This window comes from Fringilla coelebs, assembly GCF_963513975.1.
Source record: "Fringilla coelebs genome assembly, chromosome: 7".
Classification (NCBI taxonomy): Eukaryota; Metazoa; Chordata; class Aves; order Passeriformes; family Fringillidae; genus Fringilla; species Fringilla coelebs.
The window spans coordinates 35,059,452-35,079,833 of record NC_140035.1 but is presented as its reverse complement, the minus strand read 5'-3'; the positions used below and the strand labels follow the sequence as shown (position 1 = coordinate 35,079,833).

General features: G+C 38.5%; 1 protein-coding gene across 1 annotated transcript in view; it reads right to left on the bottom strand.

Moving 5' to 3' along the window:
* The window catches only part of SPAG16 (sperm associated antigen 16), a gene marked incomplete at its 5' end in the record, with an annotated part of 363,040 nt that overhangs the window by 290,354 nt on the left and 52,304 nt on the right, over positions 1-20,382 (bottom strand). Inside the window, one exon of the mRNA XM_084209553.1 lies at positions 19,717-19,847. Within this exon, the coding sequence (XP_084065679.1) occupies positions 19,717-19,847 (131 nt within the window). The remainder of the gene's footprint in view (positions 1-19,716; positions 19,848-20,382) is intronic.

Below are 20,382 nucleotides of genomic sequence, written 5' to 3'. Positions count from 1 at the left end.
AACATGACATGCTTTTCATCAAAATGCATCAATAGAAGCATTCACAGGCACAGGGCAGACACTGCTAAAGTTCCTGAAGGTAGGTCACCTTTACTTGCTGTATTTTAGTAAATTGTTTCCTTTCTTTTACTTTACAGTTCCACTTTAGAAAGAAAGCTTATAAAAATTGCAGCATTTGAAAAACAGAGATACCGTTACTGACATACTTAATAAGAATATGGTATATGAGAAAACAAAAGCACTTCCAGGAGCAGAGGAATATACAAAGCCCCATTCCCTACATATGCCCATCCTGTCACTGACTGAAAACTGTCTCCAGTTCCTTCCTGTGCTTCTGACAGCAAGAAAAATCACTTCATCCCAGGATCCATAAATGTGGGACTCACAGACCAACTGCTTCCTATTTGTGCACTTTACATCATCTCTCTTTTCTCACTCTTCTCATTTTTATGTGGCCATTGATTCATCAAGTGAGTGCAGTAAATGCCTAAATATCACACACATCAAATAATTTCCTAAGTCTCTTTCTCCAGAACATAAAAGTAGCAAGCATGAATGCTGCCAACAGAATCCTCTTTTACTCATCATGAACAAGTTTCTTTCACCTTCCCTCCCAATTTCCTTCCTTCACTGTTTGCTTGAGGAGGAGGAAGCTCCTCCTAAGGGAAGGCCACACTGCAGAGCAGTGGAAGATCTATTCAAGATTTCCATTCCCCAAGAGTAAGAGAAACACAGAGGGCCACACTTCAGCTGTAAGAAATGTATTGTGGATTAAGACAGGAGTGTGACTTAATTTAATGCAATTACTTGTTAATTTAATATCCCTGGATCACTATTGCTCTGGGGCCTTTACCTGTGACTCCATTAATTCTCCTCATCCCACTCCACTTGCAGCAAACTGAGCAAGGCCATGCTAATGGAGAAGCTGAAATTATTTATTTTGTGCACTTCTTGCTGACTGAGGTTATTGCACCATGCAAGAAATGTCAGTGGCTTTGAATAAAATACTGATAATAGCACGACATAAAGCAAGAGGAGACTGCAGTGCCTTCATTTGTCATTGAGTTTTTGCCTTTTGGGTGAGCAGAAAGGCATTCAGTTGTTAAGTGAAAGCTTGGCATTACTGAAACCTATATTTTTTCAAGTTTTCAATAAGGACTGCATGATTTTTCCATTAGTGAAGTATTCCAAATTCCATTTAATTTACCTAACCATGAAATGTTTACAGCCAAATTCCTACTGTTAAATCCAGCAACAGCTGTCGAAAAAAGTTATTATAAACATGTTAAAAAACTTGAATGCATAGTGGTTTACATGAGAAATGAAAAATTAGGTGATTTCTCTATAAAAAACCTAAATTACATTGTATTATTTTGTGCAACTGCATTATTTAAACATCAGCACTACAAAGAATAATTAAGGAAGGAAAGGGTCACACTGCCAAGCTCTACAGGACCTTTATCCACGTTCTATATAATAATATGAAAGAAAACAGATTAAAAAAAGGAGTTCAAGGGTAAATAGATTTTCACATATCCACTTACTAGCACATGAAATTCATCACCTGAAGCCTAAGGTAAGAGTGCTGCAATGGAGTCATGGGACTGGGTCACTCTCTGGGAAGTCACGGGGTTTACAGCACACCAATGTTCTGGCAGTCTGCTCCAAACTGCAATTACACTGATTTCTGAGTGCCAGGGAACACTGCTGGGCTTCACATTCAGCAGCCTCTATCAAACACATCAATACACCAACACAACCTAAAACTCAAAAGCCTCTAACCCAGAAAAGGTAAAAAAAACACCCCAACACCTTCACAGATTAAAATAGAACATGAATTCATAAGAAAGTAAAGAATGTTTACACACATGGAGGGAAAAGAAGGAAAAAAATACCTAAAGTGCTTAAAGGAATCAATAGAATAAAAAAGCAAAAGCCAGAGGAGATGTCATCTGAACATAAAAGACTGCTAAAGTGACAAATGCAGGTCTGAATATCAAACACTGTGAAGAGTCCTTAGCTAAAGTGAATTGCTGGCAGAAGTGCTGTCTGGTTCTACAAACATAAAGTCAGTATTGAAATAATAGATTTTAAAAGCAAACAGGGGAAATAAAAAATCCCAAACATTCTCCTGGTTTTGAATGGCTCTCCACACAGCTTTCTTTTATTAGTTGCATTTGTTGTTGATTTTTTACCAAAGAAAAGGATTCTCCTGTGTTTGGTCACATCTTCAGTCACACAAAGTAAGACTTAAACCAACAAAAAGGAGAAGAACCCAAGCTAACCCCTGAAGCTTGTCACAGCATTATAAGAATCATCAACACTGGAATTGGCTTACTGCAATAATCTCTGATATTTAAAGAGTTTATAGGTTATAAGTGGGAAAGCAATTCCTAGGGGATTGCATCTTCTCTGCTCCTGCTGACTGACAGAACAGACTCTTCTGCCTCCTAAAGCTGCTGTCACCATCTCAAAAGTAAAAGGCACCTTCAAGAGGTCTCCAGGTGCAAAACTTGGGGGTACTTACCTTTCAATGTACTTACATATCAGTAAGTATTATAATGCCTTTATCATTATTTTCCCCCTCCAAACAAACACTCCCATTATACAGGCAAGAGATTCCTTGCAGAAAGTCTGTATAAATCTTCAGAAAGCAAAAACTAAAGTCTATACAGCCTAAACCATCTTGTTAACAGGTATTTTTTCACCTGAATTTTGTAAGCTTTTCCATTTTCTCAGGACAAGAAGCTGAGATTTCTCATGTACCTTTCGTGCCATTTAATTCACAGAAGCTCCTAAATGCCTTGAACACCCAATTTTTACAATGAAAGAGCTTTCATTTACCATCCAATCACATCCACTAACACTATTCTATTACTTTCAAATGCAATAAGAAATATAAGACACTCCGTGGGGCTTGTAACAGCATAGAATGAGAACTTTATTAAAGCTGCTGCCTTTTGACCCAGAAAAAAGTACCCCTTGATTGTCCCTTTCACTCGGGGTAAGAACTGTCAGTCAGCCACTCGGCAAAAGAACACATCACTCAGGAAGCAGGAGGTATTTAAGACTTGTAAAAGGGTTGGAAACATGTGAATTTCACAGCAAATTAACATCCTAAATCAAGCTTAAGACTGGGGTCATTATTTTGAAATCCTTCACTCGACTGAAAGGTTCTGCTGATGGTATGAGTGGGTCACAAAATCAAAGTTAACACACAAATTAAATTCTAAATTTGGTAATAAAAGCTAGACTACAGTTCTAAATTAAAGGAGTAATGAGTGTTACTGACAGCACCCCAGAGGAGCCTCATGTGACTTCATTCCCACAAATGTAGCCTTGGCTGAGCTGAGCTATCTTTTATCTAGAAAGAATAACTTTCAAACTGAAAAGCATCCATCAACGTCTGCTCTAAAGCATAGCAAAAAACTTAATTTCAAAGGCAGAAAGGGTACAGCAAAGAGCAGCTCCCAGAGTAAAATTATTGCTGAGGTGCTCAAAATCCCCTTAAACCTCCCTCTGTTTTTAATAAGGGGCTTACACTTGTTACAGACACCTACAACCCTGCTCCTTGTCCTTCTCTGAGGAACAGCACCATGCTGAGAAAGAGAAGCACTTGATCATAAAGGATGTGTAAATGAAACTGTTCAAGTTCCTTCATCTGTTCATTGTGGCTTCCCTCAAACAGGACAGACCCAACAAAAACAAGAAAAGCAACCAACCCCACAAAACCCCTAAGCAAACAAAAAATGCCATGGAAAGAGGTTTTACCCAACAGAAAAGTTATCAGCAGGTAGAAAGGCAAAAAGAAGAGGGGTGAGTATCTTCAGACTTCATTCTGAGTTAGGCTAGAATGGACTGGAGTGTGTGGCACAAATCCCATACAAACACTGGAGTTGTCAAGAATGAAAACCAAACCACCTTTGTGGATTACCAACAGCAAGACTCAGCAAAAAACTTCCAAAGGATGCACAAAGTAGAAGACCAGGAGAATTAATATATCAAATTGACAATACACAGCAGAAGTAATGAATACAAGCTTGGAAAGATGTAAGATGTGTAAGATCTGTTGTAAGATGTGCCTCGCAGCATTGCTCAGATATTATCTGTGTGTCAACAAATCCCAGCTTACACTCCACAACAGATTGCTCCAAAGACAACAGAGAGGAACAACTGGAAGTGATGAGAGCACAGATCAAGGCACAATTACAGTGATGGGGATCATCATAAAGATCAGATCAACAATTCACCATCTACTTAAGCACACAACCCAGAATGGTTCAGGCTGGAAGGGACCACAGTGGCTCATCTGGTCCCACCTATCCCAGCACACAGGATTGTGTCCAGATGGGTCTTCCAGTGAGGAAGCACCACACCCTCTCTGGTCTCTGTTTGAAAAGTTCTTCCTCCTGTCCAGGGGGAACTTCCTGAGCATCAGTCCCTGCCCATTCCTCGTGTGCCCTTGCTGGGCCCTGCTCTGAGCCCTCCCTGCACACAGGGACACCCAGGGCTGAGGTTGCTCTCAGATGGGGCTCCTCTCCAGGCTGAACAGCCCCAGCTCCCTCAGCCTTTCCTCAGCTGGGAGATGCTCCAGGCCCTTCCTCATCTCTGCAGCCTCTGCTGGCCCTGCTGCAGAAGCTCCATGTCCCTCCTGTCCTGATGATGCCAGAGCTGGACACAGCAGTGCAGAGGTGCCTCCCAGGGCTGAGCAGAGGGGCAGCATCAGTCCCTGACCTGCTGGCACTGCTCTTCCTCACACAGCCCAGGACTGCTGAGTTGATGGCTGGCAAAGAAAGCTAATTCATGCTATGGCTCAAAACAGGCACCTTCCTGCAAGGATACTGGTGCCACACAGAGGTAAAGAAGCCTAGACCATTACATTTCCTAAACATGAGGGAGAAACCCCCCAGTTCTCCCAAGCTAACACAGGCTCAGTTTCTTGGTCAAAACACCTCCAGTGTCAGTCTGCTCAAAACCAGTGCAGATCCAATTCCCCTGTCTAAGGCATGAAGACTGCCAGATGTATAGGGAGGGGGAGAACAAACCCTGAAGGGATGCATGGAGTGCTTCTCTTCTTGGGAATATTGCTCCTCTTTGGATTTATTTTGAAATGTTACCCTCCCACTTATTTATTTCTTAATCTTCTTATTATCTAGAAATTCTATAATTTATATATTTTGCATAGATAAGGAAGAAAAAAAAAGGTGGTTTATATTTAGCATGCCTCTTGTGAATTTCTGTCCTTCTCACATCAAGAGATAATGTTTAATCTAGTAAACTCTGGCATAATTTAAAATAGCACTCGTCTCCAAAGTCTTGTAGATCTCCAGCATTTGGAATGTTATTCTTCAGGGAACCCATTAATTTTCACAAAAAGGTCTCAAAGGGCTGTATTAATTAACAGATCCAAGTAATCTACAAAAACTGAAATACTGCCAAAACACTCTGCACATACTCCCAGCTCATTAAAAACACCAAAATCCTCAGTTTAACATGAAATAATTCCCACAGGACTTAGAAAAAAGCTTACACAAGTATGGTATTTAAAAATCATTTTAAATGCTAGGGAAATTTACAATGATTTATTATCACAATTACACATAATAAACCTTTCAGAGCTATAGCTCTACCCTAAGTTATAACTGTTACTGTGTGATAAACTGCTCCATCAATATGTCCTTTCCATATGGACTTTGTGCTCCCATTCTCTCACTCCTGCTTTTTAGAGAGCATTTTATTCAATCTGTCTAAACTACTAGAGAAATAGACTCAATCTTATACCACCATTGATCTAAAGAGGATGAAGAGCTCAAAAAGTGATACTGAAGGATGGTAATATCCAACCCTAAAGAGATGAGGAAGCAAACAAGGGCAAGTAGTGCATTGTTTAAACTTAAAACCAGGTTGAGGATGCTAAATTGTTTGTAAAGATGTGGCACCTACTGTTTAACTCATCAAAAAACACCCTCAGAAAGTTTCAATGACTATCCAACTGTTGGTACAGTTCTACTCAAACTGTACCAACTGACATATTTTATTTTATTCTGTCTTCTCCTCCTCTGTCCTTCTCCCCATACCCCTCCAAGCATGACTGTACACAACCCAGTTCCATTTGTGTCCAAAGTTCCCAACTGCAAGGTCACACAATTCTAAACTCAAGGCAAAAATCAGGCCCAAATCCAAGCAGTTTTATTTCCCAACATGTCAAACATAAAATATGTCCTCTTTTCAAGAAAAAAGCAGCCAACCTAACAAAAACAAACCTGAAGACTTCAAAATCCTTGAATACTCCCACAATGTTACATTCCATTTTCTATTCTTTGGACTCTCTTGTGACTTCACTGTTCTATGAAGTATTTTCAGTACTTCTTCATCTACATTTGAATAAAAACTCTTTGTGTTGGTCCTTTCCCCAAAGATACACTTCATCTTGCATAATGGAACTACGACTGCAGTATTGCAGACCTTGGCACACATACTCACATGAAAAGCATGTTGAAGCACTTCATTGTCCAGGAAGCTTAAACTCCACAAAGTATCACATCTGTTGGAGTGCTCCATTATGTCAGGAATGGCACACATTGGGCAGTACAATATGGAATACCTTAAATGCCTGAACCATCCACCAGAGTGGTTTTTGCTATATAAGCACATGCAACACAAAATGGGGTTGAAGGACATTTCAGTATCAAAGGCACCAATTTTCATATAAGGCATGCTAGCCCATATGTCATTATTTGCTAGTGAATTAAATTCAGACCCCAAAAACTATTAAACCACACTTTACTGCTTCATTTTTTAAGGCACACTGAGTTTCATGGATGTTTCCCTGTCACTAGATCAGGTTACAGCATTAAAACAACATATTTTGTTTCTATTTTTGCCCTGAGTGCTCAGAAGTGCAAGGAAGTCAGTTTTAGACAGAAAACTCTCCAAGTAGCCATCAATCTTCCTTCATTTGCTGTTGTCTCATTTGTCCTTCCCCTGCCACTGTCTCTCTCCTGAGAGGTAGCTGATCCATTTAAACACTGTTCACAGCACAAAAAGAATTTTCTGGCCTCCCTGCCTCCCCCAGACATCAGCCAGGAACAATGCAGTTAGTACTGTGGACTGTCTAAAGGATGTACCATCTACAGGATCTAAAATTACCATGTAATTCCCATCCCTGGAAGTGTCCAAGGCCAGACTGGATGGGGCTTGGAACAACCTGGGACAGTGGGAAGCTCCCTGCCCATGGCAGGAGTTGGAACAACATGGGCTTTAAGGTCCCTTCCAAGCCAAACCATCCTGGGATTCTATGATATGAATCTAGCTTGAAAAACACAAAACTGCACCAGAAAAATTTCCCATCATGTGAACGAGTAGTGCAGCTCGTTTCTGGCTGCTGGTACTTTTGCTTTTGAAAGCAGTGATATAAAAATGCACATATTTTACTAAAACAGACAATTGTATAAGAAGGCTATGTTAAAATAGCAGTGCTTGGAGAAGCACTAGAGCATTTGGCAGCATCAATTCCTGTAAAGTTTTACTGAACATCTTAAAGTTGTCTTATAGTTTGATTTATAGTTGGTTAGCAGAATTATGAGGCTTGATTTCCCAGCACTTTCAATCCATAACTCAAACATATGAAAAACCAAACTAATACCAAACAGAAGCAAGGGGACTTCATTGATTTTAAATTTAAAAACCCAAACATATTTCAATTCAAAGAAGTTCAAAAAGAAACTGTAACTACTCTACAAAAGAGATCAATAAATAAATCAGAATGGTTCATTGCTGTGGTTCCATGAGGGATAGCACACACCATTTAATAGCAATTTCATTATATCAAAATGCAGCAATGCCACAATGAGCAGGAAAACAAGAGGAGCAACACACTGACCCTAACCCACATTACCCAAACACCAGAATAAAGAACAAAATTTCAACTGCTAGCAAAAGATCAATTACTAACCAGCAGAGGGTGTTAAAAAATAATCAGCATTCATGCAGCCATAAAATTATTTGAATTATGGAATCATTAAGGTTGGAAAAGACCTCTAAGATCAAATCCAACATCAAGGCAGCCCTGCCAAGGCCACCACCACACCATGTGCCCAAGTGCCACATCCACACATATTTTAAAGGGAGATAGTGATGGTGTGGGATGGTGACTCCACCAGCTCTCTCCAGTGCATGACAGCATTTCAATTAAGAAAGCTCCCTTTCTACCAAAGCACAGTCTTGCTCTTTTTAATACAAGAAATTAATGGAGAATATACAAAATAACCTCTATTTCTGAATGAATTTTAAAATCAAAGTACAAAAACAAAGCAAGATAAAAAACCACTGTCTGCAGCTATATGGAAACCTATAATCCATAAATTTTAATAAAATAAACTTGCTTTGTTTTGGACATTCTGTGCCTAAAACATGCCATTTCACACATGGATGGCTTTATTTTTAGGGGAAAAAACAAACACAAACAAATAAATATCAACAGAAGTTCAGTCTGGAAATAGCCCTGATAAATGTAGAAACAGTTTCCAGTGTTGCAGTCCATTAACTTCCATGATTATGAGCTCTCATAAGGATCATCACAGCCTTAGACAAACATTCACCTGGGTGACATTTTTATTTCAAATGCCAACATTTACATCCCAGGGGCCAGAAACTGAAATATCCATCAGTTCTATTTTGATTATAAGTTAAGAGTTATCAATCTAATTGGTTTGAAACAACATTGGTTTGAAACAAGGAAAGAAAGAGATCCAAGAAAAGCTGACAAGTACTATTCTGCCATTTAGTATCAATTAGTGAAAAATCAAAATCAAGACATTCTTTTGTCTGGTTTCACAGAAGCAGTTTGTTACTCACCTCATCTGTCCTACTTTGATGATAGAAAAATGTTAATAGGAATTTAATGATTAAGCTTAAGACTGAACTAAAAACTCCACAGATTTTCAAATCTTAGCAACATCTACAATTGGAATGAAGTTTTCAGGATATGCTGAGCATCCCCAAGGAAATGCAGTCATTTTGTCTGAGTCTCCATAGGAGAACTGGTCTCTTCTGCAATATGGATGTTTGTTTATACACCTGCAGAGTAGCTGCTGAAAGCTGGATCTGAATTAGAATTTGGGCACTTATATGATACAGAAAGTTTGTCCCTGAAGTCAAGCACAGCCCCTGAAAATTTGAATGTTAGTGAAAATATTCAAGTAAGATTATTGCTGCCATACATCTGCTCCCTTCCATAGCTCCCAAATGCCTAGCTAGGGATCTCTTACTCCTTACCTGATCTGCACAGAACAAAAAACCACAAACCAGTGTGATCTAATGATGGTGCTCACCAGTCCTAACTAATTTTAACAGCAGCAATTGAAGTCTATCCAGTAAATAAACCCATACCCATAACTCACCACTGCCATGCATCTTCCAGCAGCTCCTAAGGACTTGTTCCAGCACAAGGACACATCCTCCTCCTGGCATCCAGGGGGAATAGAACAGAAGCACCACTGCAGACAATGCCCAGCCCATGGATTTTATGGCATCTCCATCAAAACCAAGGGTTAAAAGTCTATCACTGAATTGCTGGTACTGGTAGGCCATTTCAAGTTCTGTTGACTATGGCAAGAAATAGTTATCCTGGCCTAAAATACTGCTAGAAAAATGGCGTCAGCTACAGAAGTGAAGCTACTGAAAAGTGTTTTTAAAAAAGGCAGACATTGGCCAAGCATTCAGAATATACAGGATTCTCTACTGCTTGATTTCTTGCCCAATTCTATTCAGAAGGTTTTTTGTGCTGGAAATTCTCCAGGGATATCCTTCTGAAAGATTAGGAAGTGAAATCCCAAGTAGAGGAACATGGAGGGAATTGTGGTGTGAAACGGCAAACAAACCACTAAAATTCAGCTTCAGCATTTCAAGGGAAACCCACAGGAATTCACTCTCTTCCCATGAGACTTGAACATGTTTTTAAGCATTTTTAAAACTTCACCTTTCAGACTGAGTTCAAGTTTTACTTTTTCTGTCAATCTTATCAGGTGCATAACTCCAAGTGTATCAACACTGATGTTTTCAGAATTTACCATGAAGGAAATTTTGAAATCAAAATGGAATAAACAGGAAATCATCACTAGGAGGGTTGGTATAATTCTTGTAGTTTTCACAGGTATTTCTCTTTATTGCTCTTTTGTACTTAGGAACTTTTATTCAACAATGCAGAAAGTCTAACCACAATCTAATAATTCTTTTCCTTCTGGCCAGCTGTGTAGTTACTCACTCAAACAAGAGTAAATACACCTACTTTCTTCTTAAAATTTCTTATATTTATGTCACTTTCCTTCAGAGACACTACAGCTACTACAGTTCAAGTACTATGCTCATTTTAATAATTGAAAATCTCACTTAAAAATATTTATATAGCAAAAAATCTACAGAAGGTTTTTTTTAAAAACTACAGCCATTAACACCCTGTAAGATAAAGCACTGATATGAGATTTCCCAAGCCACAGGGATTAGGAAATAGAGCTACACAAATGGAAACTGCCACCTTTATGCATCTCTGTGTTAGTGCTGTATCTCTAAATCACAGCAACCATAAATACCCTTAACCTTCAGTGATTTTATATTTGGGTTATAGAATTGGTCTAAAAATGAGTGGCAGGTGATTTCAGTTTCTATTACCCCAGCCAACACAGAATCATTAGAACACTAGGTTTGTAATTCATGCACAGCTTTTCATAGGTCAGACTGAGAATAAGAGAAGACCACAAGCATAAATAAATCAGTTTACAATTTCTACAGGATAGTATCAAAGAATGAAAAGTGCTTAATGGTATTAATTGCAATGTATTAAATGCTTTGGCAAGTAAAATTCCTTATTAAATCACAGCCAGAGCAACCCTACATTCTCCCTCTGATGACTTTTGAATATTATGCATTATTCTTGTATTTATGTAAGTTACTTCTATTTAGAATATATTTTTAATTTGGCCTTATCTTATATTTTTATTATGTTCTTCTTCCTTTCTTTCTACCACAATATATTATTCCTGAACACTCTGATTCTCAGGAAAACCAGGCCACAATGGACTTTCCCAGAAAACAAGCCACTCATCTATGAGCTGATTGTACACATATGTTGCTATGACTGCCTACAAACTCAACTTTTAAAAAAAATTTACTTTTCCCAAAGATATGTATTTCTTTACATGGAAAAATTCATTGTCAAGTACTAGAAAATGTAAAAAGTGGTAGATGAAATCAAAACAAAACTTCTAACCATCTTAAAGAGAGTATTTCTTTTTTGACAAAGAGTAGTTCTGAATGGATGTTAAATATATACTAAAAATGTAATTGGCTTTTAAGATCACAAGAAAAATTCAGTATTGCAACTCCAATGAGGATCTTCTTGTGAATAATTACTTAGAATTGTGTCAAAGTAAAGAAGTGTCACAACACATACTAGCCACCTTCTAGAAATCCTAAACTTCAGCATTTTTCTTTTAAAAAAATCCCATTATATGAATTCCCTCATGCTAATTAATATCTTTTTAAAGCTTACTAACATACTCCATTTCAAGAAAATCTCAAAATCTTGTTCACACTTCATGCGATATTTTTAAATTGTCTTTGGTTAGTGTATCAGCCCATGTGACAAGTGTCAAAACCATTTCTTTTATTATTGATATATTACATCTGTTCAATATAGAATTACAGAATTATAGAATATCCTGAGTTGGAAGAGATCCACCAGGACTCTCCAATTCAGCTGCTGGCCCTGCCCAGGACACCCCAACAATCCCACCCTGTGCCTGAGAGCATTTCTCATGTCCATTAAATATTGAGGTTTTTGTCCATTTTGAGCCCAGAATAGTGAGATCACCACAAGATGATTGCTTTCAGGTAAATACTTATCAGAAAATTACTGCCCCAGTCTATTCAGCCTTTTCTGTCACAAACTATAGGGAAGAACAAGCAAAAGCCAAGCAATTTAGCAGAGTGACAGTTGCCAGGCATCACACCTTTGGCTCTATGGAGAATACACAAGAGCCCAAATCAAGTTACAACCATATCTTTTTACAATCTTTTCTTTTGCAAACAAGCACTTCTTCTGCAAAATCTGCTCAATATCTATGAAGATAGCTAATAAAAAGAAAATATATTATATTCTTTCCTTCTGTTGACCTTGCCTAAAAATAGTCTTTTTTTTCTGGTAAAGATGCTTGTTCACTAATAAAATTACAGAGATACCCAGCTCTTTTCATGTGTGCACCATAAACACACAGCATGCCTTGAGATTATCCTTCAGATTATTGCTGCTATGGTTTCAAAGTGCCTGTTGCAGCCAAGGCCTTCCCTCAGGAGCCATCCCTGGTGGCCAGGGCTGCAGACAGAGCTAATGAGAAACAAAAAGGCTTCTACAGACTCTGATAGCCCAAAGCTTTAGAGAGGAACAGGAAGGAACATTTATCCTGCAGGGGAAGAGGGAAAGGTGGAGCCAAGGGAACCATTCACTCCCCTTCTGATTGCTGGATTAGATGGGAATAGCTCCAAAGGAGGGTGAGAGGTTGGAGCCAGGAGTTCTGCACTCCTCCTGCCAGGGCACCAAGGCCTCCCAGAGCTTATCCAAGTGTGAGCCACACAGTTCTCACTGATTATTCACGGAGAGCTCACTTTTCCTCTCTATTAAACTGCATTACAGGGAGCTAAACTGCTTCTGACATTTTCCTCTTGAGTGCTCCCTCCACACAAACTGTGTCCAAGCTGTTGCAGAGCTGTACAATAAGTCTGTGGAACAATCTCTCCATTACAACATGGGTCTTAATGCAGACAGAAATTAACTTAATTTGTATAGAAAACAGTGCTACTCTGCCATGGAGGGTTAAAGCACTCAACTGTGACCTGGAAGAGATGAATTTAATTTCTGGATCTTCCACTTGGGCAATCTAGCAGGAATGATTTCACAAGAGGAAAATGCTGTCTCACGGGACTGCTGGGCACATAAGGACATGCATGAGGCTGGAAGGGCACACAAAAATTATCACCATGATATTTTATGAAAAATCCCTTTGCCAGGATTTCTTCTCCTGGGAAGCTGAGAGGCCTCAGAAAAGAATGAAAACAATAATTATCTGATTGCTTCGGAATGTGGTCTGAAGATCATTTACCAACAGGTGCATGTTTGAGTGGTTCCATGTGAATTGTTTTTAATTAAAGACCAATCACCATCAGCTGTGTCAGACTCTGAGGAGCTTTCATTATCATTCTTGTTTAGCCTTCCCATGTCTCCTTTCTCTAGAGTTTAGTATAGTTTTAGTATATAATATAATATCATATCATAATTTAATAAATCATCCTTCTGAGAACTTGGAGTCAGATTCTCATCTCTCATTTCATCCCGGGGACCCTCACAAACATCACACAGAAATATTCTTCCCAAGCTCTGTAAGTGATGTGGAGTGTACCCTCACTTGCAGGCTTTAGGGTTATTTATCACTTGTTCTTTGCACAAGGGTAAGAACTTCACCTGCAGTTTAAACCCACATTCATACTACTCATAAAGGCCAGTCATGGGGAAAAAAAAGGCATTAATTGCAAGAATTTTTCCAAGGAAAGTACTTGAATTTGCTATATGGCAAAGAGAGAGATATAAAATTTATTAACAACATTAATTTGATGCTAAAAGACTTGACAGGTTTATCTGGGAAAGTTAAATGTTTAAAACATCACAAAAAACCCTTCCTGCAAGTGTACAGACTGATCTGCCAGAGTGATCCAAGCTGAGCTGCTGGGTTTAGTCCCTTGGTCATGGAAAATGCACTAAGTGACTTGTTAATTTTACATTTAACCATCTCTAATATTAGTTTCTTCAACTATATTCAAAGGCTGATCAAATAGAGAGATGAAAATAAAACATGAGAATCAGGAATTTCTTGTCATATATACAAGGAGATAAAGATTAACCCAGGCTTCCTCTCATATTGCTTTTGTTTTTGAAAAGACACGCAATTTGAATAGTTCAAAAGAGGCTAAATTGAGTATTTGAATATTTCAGCACACATAAAAATCCAATTCTGCAACTCTAGCCTTCTTCAGCAGATGTGAAAATTAACAGCATAAATATACTTGTGAGTATATTTAATTTATTTAATTTATACACACTAATGTGTGTGTTTATGGGCACCTTTTAGCACCCTCCCTTCAATATTTGTGCACACTGATGGATGAGATCTGCCCCTGAGCCCTCTTTTCTCCTGGCTGAGCATCTTCAGCTCTCTCTGACTTTCCCCATATGAGAGATGCTTTTATGTCATGTTCCTTTAAAAGCAGGTATAATTTCTGTAGGAAAATTAAGCAGCAGCTCATGTTGCTAATGCAAATCTCCAATTCACTCTGGCTACTCATGCAAGAAATCAGCATATGATGGCACAATTAAAAAGTTTTACTGTTAATGGAAAAATGTAATTTAATTTAAAAAAATCTTTTCTAATGCCCTAGGAGGCAAGAAGAGGGTTTAAATAATTAGTAAGAATTTTTTTTTACCTCAGTAAACTCTTCAACAGGAAATTTCATCATGAATTTTGTGCTTTGAACCCTCTTTCCTACCTTGTGTTACAGAAGGACACAAGGATTCATATGACTGATCACCTCTTGGTAGACAGGCACTATTTTGCTTGGCATTGTTCAGAGACAGAATAAAATGACATTACTTCCCCAGCTCTAAGGCAACAGAGAGATGGAAACAAATGGGCAGAACACAGCAAAAAGGGAGCAAACATTTGTCAGCCTGACAGGCAGCAGTCTCAGCAAACCATCAGGGTGACTGTTGTCAGAACTCTACAGGCATCACAGAGAAGGATATCAAGGGTAGTGACAAGACAGACCATGGCAAAGCTGCACTGAGATGTGAATGCAGAGCTCTTGGCAAAGAGGAGCAGCAACAAAAAGAACCACCAAGATGTTTGCTTAAAAATCATCTGTGCTACTTCTGCTACTTTGTTTACAAACAACACAATTTCAATGTCCTGCTCTTCCCACAAGTCTATCTTAACTCTTTAACTCCAAGAAAGCCAAAGCTGGAGAATGACAAAGAAAACTGGCAGTTATGTCTAAAGGACCAAAACATAGTCCAGAGCAAGTGTCAAACCTGACCAACAGAACAAAACACCTTGTTCTTCACACACTGCCAAACTCCCTGTGCCTCTCCACCTTACCAAGTAAATGGAAAACTTCACTTTTATCTGGAGCATGTGGAACTCTGAAAGACAGTGCACACCAACACCACCCATTATAGCCTGAAGTTCTTCTGTAGCAGAACTTCAGGCTATAATCTTCATTCCAAAGAATTTCCTCATGCCAACACTCCAAGGATTCTCTGCCCTGCATAGCTGGCTCCTCTGTGTGATGTGGATGTGCATCTCTGTGCATAGGTGTGCTCAGCTCTTAAGGAGAAAAAGTGGGAAATGTGAACTAAAGAGGAAAAGAGCCCAGGGTTCTGCAGTGCTTTCCTGCCTTCATCTCTTGGCACAAGGCTCTACAAGATTTTACCTTTAATTTTAGTCACACAATTTTATGCCACAAGTCAATTTGCATGGTTCCCAAGGAGATAAGTTATAAAAATCTTCTCTGGAATCTACTGATAAAAACAGAGGAAAGCAGTCTAGTAAGATATAATGATGAATTAGACCCTATTGAAAAATAATCTTTTACTGAGCCAATCAGGAAATGTGAGATAATCACTAAACATTTTGTATTTGCTTTTCTTTACTATTATCTCCACCTTTCTATTTTTACTGTGCCTAGGCAGAGCATTAGAGCATTGCTCTAGGAAGCATTGTGCTTACTAGAACAATTTTCTATCTTTTTATTTTACAAGAAGTCAAATAAGGATAAAGGATTTGAGACATCAGGTTACATGTAAATAAGAATAACATACATTTCCTATTTATGCCTGTACACATGTAGGTAAAGCCTACAAGGTGGACTCACTTCTCCATGTCCCCAGGTGCCACACCCACACTCCTGAACACTTCCAGTGATTCCACCTCTGCCCTGGGCAGCCTGTGCCTGGCCACCCTGTCAGAGAAGAAATTTTTCCTAATATCTAATGCAAACATCCCCTGGCACCTATATTAGGCCATATATTTACAAATTCTATGGCAATTCTGATTGTAAGTGCATCAAAGCAGTGCCAATGATAAACAGGAAATAAGATTTGAATGGAGGTCTGTAACCTCTGTGTGAGGGAGGGAAAGGGGAAAGGGGAAAGGGGAAAGGGGAAAGGGGAAAGGGGAAAGGGGAAAGGGGAAAGGGGAAAGGGGAAAGGGGAAAGGGGAAAGGGGAAAGGGGAAAGGGGAAAGGGGAAAGGGGAAAGGGGAAAGGGGAAAGGGGAAAGGGGAAAGGGGAAAGGGGAAAGGGGAAAGGGGAAAGGGGAAAGGGGAAAGGGGAAAGGGGAAAGGGGAAAGGGGAAAGGGGAAAGGGGAAAGGGAGACCATGACATCTTAAAAAATTATCTAAACAGCCTAGATGATTACTGCTTATTTTTTTCAGCTTCCTCTTGGGTAGTCATCTCTCCATCATAATTCCTGGCATTTTCCTGGTTTCCAACACTGTGCTAAAGATTTAAAATGCCTTAAATACTGTTTATGTGGGCACCTTTCTTTTCCCAAGTGAAGATAAGATAAACCATGATGGATGTAGCACTGCATGTGGTGACTGCAGAGATAATTTTTGTGGGAAACAATGCAAAAAGTTAAAGCAAAGATGCAAAAAGCCAGTGAGGAAAAAGTGAAAAAGTAAGATTAAGGAAGATCTTTTAGCCACTGCAGATCTTAGTACAGTGCTTCTTGTAGGCACAGTAAAATTCACCAGGATATTTAAAAGGAGACTGGAGCAATGTGAATTTAATGCAGAAAAGGACTGCCTGTGAGATGATTTGAGAAGTGGGAATCATTCAGCTTAGCAGCAAATAAACATGGTTTCCCAAGGGATTTCTCCTCCCCTTTCACTAAGGTGCATTTCAATGAATACTGATGAAGGTCTGAAGAACTAATGTATGTGAGCTTGTGCAAACTGGGAATTTGGATTTGCAGGTGCTCCAGTTTCTATAGAAATGTAGAAGAACCTGGCAATACCCATACACAAACCAGATTAAAACCTTTTGATATACTGGTTCTGGTGAGAAAAATCTGGTTTCACAAGTCAACAGAATGTTGTTCATCTATCCTATGAACTACAACAAAAACTTAATTTCCATCTAGTGCATATGGATTTCCCCTTGTGTCTGTAAAATCAGACAGGCAATTATAATTACTAGAAATACATTTAGTGAATGTTTGGAATTTCTTTAGATGGGCTATTTTTATTTAATTCCCTACACAAATAATTTAATCTAAGTAATTCTTCTCTGAAAAATATTGATTTATGCATTTAATAACCTCTTGGAAAACTAGATTCAGAACTGAATAGCTGCTGTGCCAAACTAAAAACCCAAGCTCTATGTGCATTAGCTGTGTGCCTTGGGATTGGATCCTACAGAATCTAATAAGATATGAGCTCCATTTGCAGCTCTTGCCCCCAAAAATTTGCAATTTCTCTTTTCTCTGAGTTCTCAGTCACCTGCAGCCAAGAGGATCCTAAAAGTGACCCTTTCTTCAACAGAGATCTGTTCTCTTGAAGCAGTCCTGGGAGCCTCAGGACTTGCTGAGTATATTATTCCTCTATCAAATTTGCTTGAAATTGAGGAGGGTGTTCAAAAAATTACTGTAGGAAACACTGTCAAAAAAGACAAAGCAGGCTACCATACAGCCTTTAGCACTACAAAGAAAAACAAGACAGTCTCTCTTTTCCAGCACTTGAAAAGGCTGGTTTTAAGTAGCAGTATTCATATAAAATTCTTTGTTAATTTAAATATGTTTTAAGTGGTTTTTTTCAGATACAGATACATGTGTACAGCCCCCCAATGTACACAGAGACTTTAAGCAAATGGAAAAAGTTCAGTTGCTTTGTATACATTTTTTCAAGCACACCTTAAAATTCTTTTGTTCTTTACATGATTTTATGTTATCACAGTTTTTAAAAGAAGCATTTCAATTAATTTCAGAGCATTATCCCAGACTCTCACTTTCTTTAAAGTAGCTTATTTACATAAAAGTCAACACATATTTGCAGTATATAAAATTGAACACACATCCTCTCTGGCAGGTTTCTTTCAGTACAGTTGTTGTTTCTCCAAGCAAGTTCTAAAGTGTTTCCAAATAAGTTTAAGGACATCCAATTTATTTTTATTTTAGAAAATTGCTTGCTAAAGTGGCACTGTATCCTTAAGGTGTGATATCCAGTTATGAATTGCAAAGAATACTTACAATTTCTCAGCACATTAAGTATCTCTGCTAGCAATAACTAGAAGCACTGGATAGAAGGATCTACAGAAATGATATAAAAATATAATTCAAGCAAGAGAAAGAAAACAAGGAATAGTCTTACATGACCATATTTACCTGCTGCTCTTCAGCTACAAAATAATGGAAAAACTTTGTTAGACCAGAGCTCCGAAACTTTTAATTACATATTAAATAATTCTAGATTCACAAGTAGTTTGTAGCAACATTCAGAATTACTTTGCAACAGAAACCTGGCTTTCTCTACAGGTGAAGGCAGACTTCTAACAAGGAAATGGTGACTTGAGCCTGTGATACACCAACAGCTTGTGCTGCTGCAGTCTGGAAGGGTCCCTGGAAGGGATGCCTGATCCCACCTGATCCACTGAAAATCTTGCCCAAGTGTGGAAGTATCTTCCTTCTCCAGACTGGTTTTCTTACTGGTTTGTATTTTTTTAAACACACACTATATTCTTGAACCTGGTGTCCTTCAGATAAGCCAAAGAACCCACTGGTATTTGGGTGCATTTGCTACAGGCTCCTCTGAGCAGCAGCACAGAGATAGCAGCTGCAAGCTCTCCTTCATGCTTAGACCAATATGGCAATGTCATTTGGGAGAAACTTATGCAAACCAGACAGAAACCCAAAATTGAGCATCTGGGAGCTTAAGCAGAATCCTGTTGATGGAGGCCAAAGCTCAGAGCACTGTGCTGGTTATTTACTGCAAAATGTGGGCAGCAACCAAAGCAACTGTAAGTGACCTTTGCATTGTAAGTATTAAATGCATACAGATTTTTTAAATTAATTTTCAATTATATTCAAATGTAGTCAATGCAACAGAATTGTCACAACTTTGCTATGAACTTTTACTTTTTTTTTTTTTTCATATTTTTAGGTTCATTCTTCCTCAGCTGCAGCTAGGAAGCCCTGAAATGTCATTTCTTACAAGCCAATCTAAATTAAAACTCTTCTGATTTTTGACCCAGGGGAATAAACTACAATCAAATACAAATTGCAAAAATATTCAGCACTAGAATTCAGTTTCATGGAACCAGAGTTTACAGTCATCTCTGGTTTCTGTTTTTATACCTACTAACCAGGTCCCACTCCTCCTACATAAAAGATGAATCTCAAGCTGTAAACAGTTCTGCCCAGGTGTTTTACTGTACTTACACTCCCACTGCATTTCATGATCAGTTTTTCCACTGGGACATCCTTCAGAGAGGAAGTCCCCTGACGGCTGCCAGTAATTTTTCAGTATTTACTTACACTAAACACTTCTCAATGACCTGTTGAAAAATAAAACTCCACATGTACATAATAAAATTAATGTACTGTTCATGGTTCCTACCAGGTCACTGCGAGGTCATGCACCTTCAAAATGCTGCTCAGCTGATACTGTCCAGATTTCAGGGGCTGAGTGTGCTCTTTAGCATGCTCAAACAATAGGGTTTCTTCAGGATCAACAGGGAACTCTGAATCCTGCAGAAAACCAGAATTATTAAATCTCAGAAATGCTGCATAACTTCACACAATGCATTATTTATATTACCATTTTGAAAAAAAAAGTATCTTATTTTTCCACAATTTTTCCTCTTGTATTCAATTTTCATCATTTTTTTTTCACCACTGTTGTCCTGATTTTATTAATTTTGATACATATTGGTAAAGCTGACTGCAGGCAGAACAACTGAACACTAATAATTAGTTCTTTTCAAATTATATTCCTACTATTTAAGATAAATAGCCTGACATAAAACACAGGACAAGCACTGGGAAGGAAGGTTTATATCTAACCCCTCAGTAAGATTACAAGCATGGGTTATTTTCCCTGTCCTATTTGTTTTCTATCCCTGTTTTCCATGAGAGGTTAGCTCCATGAGTTAGCTCCATACAGAGTCATAGCTGCTGTATTCTTCAAAAGACATTTCTTAGAAGTAAAATGCCAATAAAAGGGCAAAATATGTGTAGCTAATTTACAGCCTCATTTTCCATTGGTGTGGTTTAAGGTATTTCC